The 4,395-nt window shown below is 42.6% G+C and overlaps 1 protein-coding gene across 1 annotated transcript; it reads right to left on the bottom strand.

Moving 5' to 3' along the window:
- Window positions 1-551: 551 nt before the first annotated feature.
- Window positions 552-3,798, bottom strand: Insl5 (insulin like 5). Its single transcript, XM_059256012.1, has 2 exons — window positions 3,624-3,798; window positions 552-784 (listed from the first exon to the last, which is right to left on the bottom strand). The coding sequence occupies exons 1-2, from the start codon at window positions 3,796-3,798 to the stop codon at window positions 552-554; spliced, it is 408 nt and encodes a 135-aa protein (XP_059111995.1).
- Window positions 3,799-4,395: the final 597 nt, after the last annotated feature.

Here is a 4,395-nt window from a genome sequence, read left to right on the forward strand (position 1 = left end):
TGCTTGACCATGTGTGTCATTACCAGGTGATCGGAAAGGGTCTGAACTTGGCTATGCTAGGGGGAGGTCTTTGCTCCACCCCTTGGCATTCCTATAAAAGCCCTTTAGAAGAGACAGAAGGGGCCGTTGGATAATGATCCAGGCCCTCCTGAGGCTATCCTGTGTTTCTTTCTGTCTCTCTCCCTTCTATATTTCTATCTAATATCTCTTATCTCTCACTCCTCAAGAGCACCCTTGGGAAAAAGTGAGAGCCAGTCTCCCACAGGGCAGTATAACAATTTCTTAAGGGAAAAGAATCACAGTAAACTTGGATTCAGACATTTTACTGCAGTATTGCACAGCACTTGAAATTTCAAAGCAATAGTTAGAATTCAGAAAGAAAAGTGGATTGACCTTGGCAAAGGGAGAAGAGAGACTTCTCTTGGCTTTAAGCCATAATAGACCTTTTAGAAAAGGATTGTCTACCCAAAAGCCATGGTAGCACTGATAGACTCAGAGCTAGAACACCAATTAAATGCATGCTGAAGCTTGCCCATGGGTGTGGGCGCTTCCTAACAGAGTGTACTGAGCTCAGTCATGGAGCAGCCTTCCACGCAGCACATAGTTTGCAGATCTCGTTTGGACACTTGCGAGTACTTCTTCAACTGCCAAAGCCTTTCCATGGGCGCCTGTGGGTCTTGAACAAGTTCCTGTCCTGAGATATCCATCTTGGGAAGATTGTGCTCCAGAGTTTCCTTGGATGTCTCCTGTCTGTCTGGGAGTTGGAAGTAGTTTCTTGGTTCAGCTGTAAAAGAGGAGAGGTACCATACTACCTTAAAGAAGCCTGACCAAAAAAAAAAGCACCGAAGACCTGCACTTCAGGAGGAGCTGGCTTGTGCACGCTCTTCATTTTACAGAGGTTGAATGACATCAGTGTCCGTTGGCTAGCAGAAACTGATGCCAGCCACCTCAGCTCCATGACCAGCAGTTTCCAAAGATATTAGTTATAATGAGCAGTAAGCTATATAATTAGCCATACGAGATGTAATTAATTAGCTAGAAGCTGAAAAACAACAGTAACAAAAACCCTGGGTAGGCCTTGCAGAGCTGATCGATGGGATTTCCATTCCATATCTGACAGTAAAGCATGGGCTATGTTGTTTAATCTAAATGTTGTTCCCAATATCTGTACTCAAGCCCTTCTGGCTTTCTAATTTAGTTGAGACTCACGTATCAACACCGTCAAGCACTAAACAAAAGCCACCTGAATGAATGCCAGTTGGCCAACTAGTGATTGATCAGATAAAAAATGTGAAGGAAAGCACCATGGAGACCTGTGGAAGGTTTGAGTGTTACCATTTCAGTGATGTCCAAAGGAGATGGGGCCAGTGAGACGGCTCACTGGGTAAGGTACTTGCAGCCCAACAATGAAAGCCTGGACCCAAGCTGGATCCCCAGAATCCACATAAAGATGGAAGGAGAGAACTAGATCCATAACATTGTCCTCTGGCTGCCATATATGTACTGTGGCACATGTGCCTGTACACAACTGTCATGCAGACATACACACAGACACACACTCACACAACAACAATATTAAAAAATAAAATCTAAAAAAAAGAAACCTATAAAACACTCATTCTACTGTATAGTCTGGAGCTACTCCAAAGCATTTTTCTGCTATATCTTGATGTGCTGTTTCGAAAGTCAGGGACAACTCTTTCTCTTTTAAAGTTTAAAAACACTTATATTTCTGATAAGGTCTGTATGAACCTGAATATTAAAGTGGCAAGAACAAGTTTATCACATCTCAAGGCATCATTCCCCCTAAAATATGAATATTGTTAGTCCTTTACTTAAGTCTTTTGTTTAGCCAAGTCATTTTAAGCCAAGCTGAAACTTTTAGCTTTTATATGTCATCCATTCCCTACATCTTTCTTAGAAAACAAAGGCAATGAAATCCATTATTCAAGCAGAGTCATGAGGTGGGCACGGAAAGAGCAATGTTTCATGGCCTCACTTCTAAGAGAGATCTGGACAGCCAAGGCCACAGGAGCAAAAGGACAACAGTGGCTCTCTGAGGGTCACTTAGGTGTCCAGGGATGGAGAGAGGGGAGCCAAAGAGTGAAGAGTTTCCAGTAGCCAGGAGGAACAAGTTCAAGAGATGGACTGCACAATGTGGCGGCTGTGATCAACAGCAGCATATGCATTCCTGAAGTTTCTAAGGGCATACAGTCTCACTGTTCTCACCACAAGAAAATAAGTATGTAGGTAATGTGTATGTGAATTAGCCTGATTTAGCCATTGTGAAACATCAATATGGTATATATATATATATATATATATATATATATATATATATATATACTCCATTTTTATATTTATGTATATACTTATATATATAAACTCCATTTTTGTCAATTTAAAAAATAGAATAGAACTTTAAGTAAATTTTACCTCATAGTTTTAATTTTTAATTTGTATTATTTTTAGTTATGTGTGTAGGTGTGTGTGTGTGTGTGTGTGTGTGTGTGTGTGTCTGTGTGTATCTGTGTGTGTCTGTGTGTCTGTCGCGCATGCACGCATGTTCACACACATGAATGTAGGTGCTCAGTGGGGCCAAGAAGTCAAACCCCCTGGAGCTGGAGTTATAGACAGTTGTGAGGTGCCTGGCATGGGCCGCTGAGTCATGTCTCCAGTCCTTTACCTCGTAATTCATTACAAGATTAGCAGAAAGAATCCTAGCCCATTTTCTAAATTACTTGAATTGAAAACGGTAGTTCAGTGAAGTCCACACATCACTGCTGTGATAACAGATTGACAGGCACTCTGGGAATTCTGACTACACATTTCCTATTGCTCACAATTCCCCCCAATGCTCCCAACTCCCCCGGCCCTGCACCCAACTTTTCAAATTTGACAGGCCCTTCAGGACCTCTGTCAAATTCCACCTTTTCTGCGATGTAAGGATCTATTGAAGCCGTCTCTTCACTTGGGGTGCAGCGTGTAATGGCAATGACTTCAGTTCTTGAAGCATATAGATCTAACTTGCTTCTTGGCCTCCTGCTGAGGAGCTGTGTGAACAGTTTTCTTATTGATAAATGATAAACATTACTTACTTTACACGATCTTCATTGGAAAGCTGAATGACATGTTGCCTTTGAAATTGCCTGGTACTTTGTAAGTGGTCTGTTGAGTCGGGTCCTTCCCTTCACCCTTGTTTGCCGCTTACCTGAATTCTAAGTTAATACACTCTGTAATCATCCGTGTGCAGATATCTATTTGGCCTCTCTATAGCCTTCACTGCTCCACCCACGGATGCTAAGCTTGCTGAAGTCCCAGGCAATGAAATGATTGCAAGCAGAAGGCTAAAGAATAGCAGTGCAGATCCCTGTGGTTGGTATGTAAACGAATAGAAAATTTAATAAAATTTAAAAAAAAAGAAGAGCAGTGCATTACTTTTTAAACTGTCGCATATTCGTCATTTTCTCGGATCAAATTCAGTAGCGTATTTTGATGATTAAGCCCCTACATTGATACACAAATAGATCAAAATTTCTTAGAGAAATAGCTACTAAAATAACTGGTGGGGGGAATTAAAAAATAGGTCTGGGGAAAAAGGTGAGGTGCGTGTGTTCGATTACCTCGCTGAGCTTGGTGGGCCCCTTCCAGGTGTCTCCTCCATCGAGAGCTGGCGCAGATGTAGACGACTGTTCTCACGTAGTCGAGGCCGCAGAGCTTCACGGTCTCCCTGCTTCTCACTTGCACAACGGCCAACAGGACAGAGAAGAGAAACAGAGCGAGAGTGGGGCCCTTCATGCTGCCTGAGAGCGAATGAGAATCGAGGTAGTCAGCGGTACCCAGTGGATGTCTGAAGTTACCTCGCCCTCTTGGGCCATTTATACTCATCTCCCTGACGCTTATTGGTCAGACCTTATTTTAGCAGGATTTACTAAGCACGAAGGTACCAGTGTGGAGCGCTAGCGATGTGCTTTTATGATTATTGCTGTTTACCCAGTCATCCAAACACCTCCCTCGGTGTTGCTGCGTCTTCTCCGGAGTTGCTGCGGAAATGCATGGCTTTGCTAAACAGGAAGATTTGAGTTTCAATGCCCACTTTTCGTTTACTGACTGACATAGAGCAAGCTTTAAACTCTGAAAGTCAACACTGGTATCTCTCTAGCATGGGGGAATCCCATCTGATGAAGGCTTCCAGGGAGTGAATGCGGCTTCTAAGTCAATGCTGTGGGAAATCACACAGTGATGCAGTTTTCATGCCCTGGGTTTGATTCCTGGCTTTCCTCTCACCAGATCTAGAATTTAAAACAAATTATTTAAGTACCCCTTTTTTAAAAAAAATGCTGGCAATGGTACTACATCACAAAGGTGAAGAGATAACATGTGTCCCACTTTACA

Source organism: Peromyscus eremicus, chromosome 2, assembly GCF_949786415.1.
Source record: "Peromyscus eremicus chromosome 2, PerEre_H2_v1, whole genome shotgun sequence".
Classification (NCBI taxonomy): Eukaryota; Metazoa; Chordata; class Mammalia; order Rodentia; family Cricetidae; genus Peromyscus; species Peromyscus eremicus.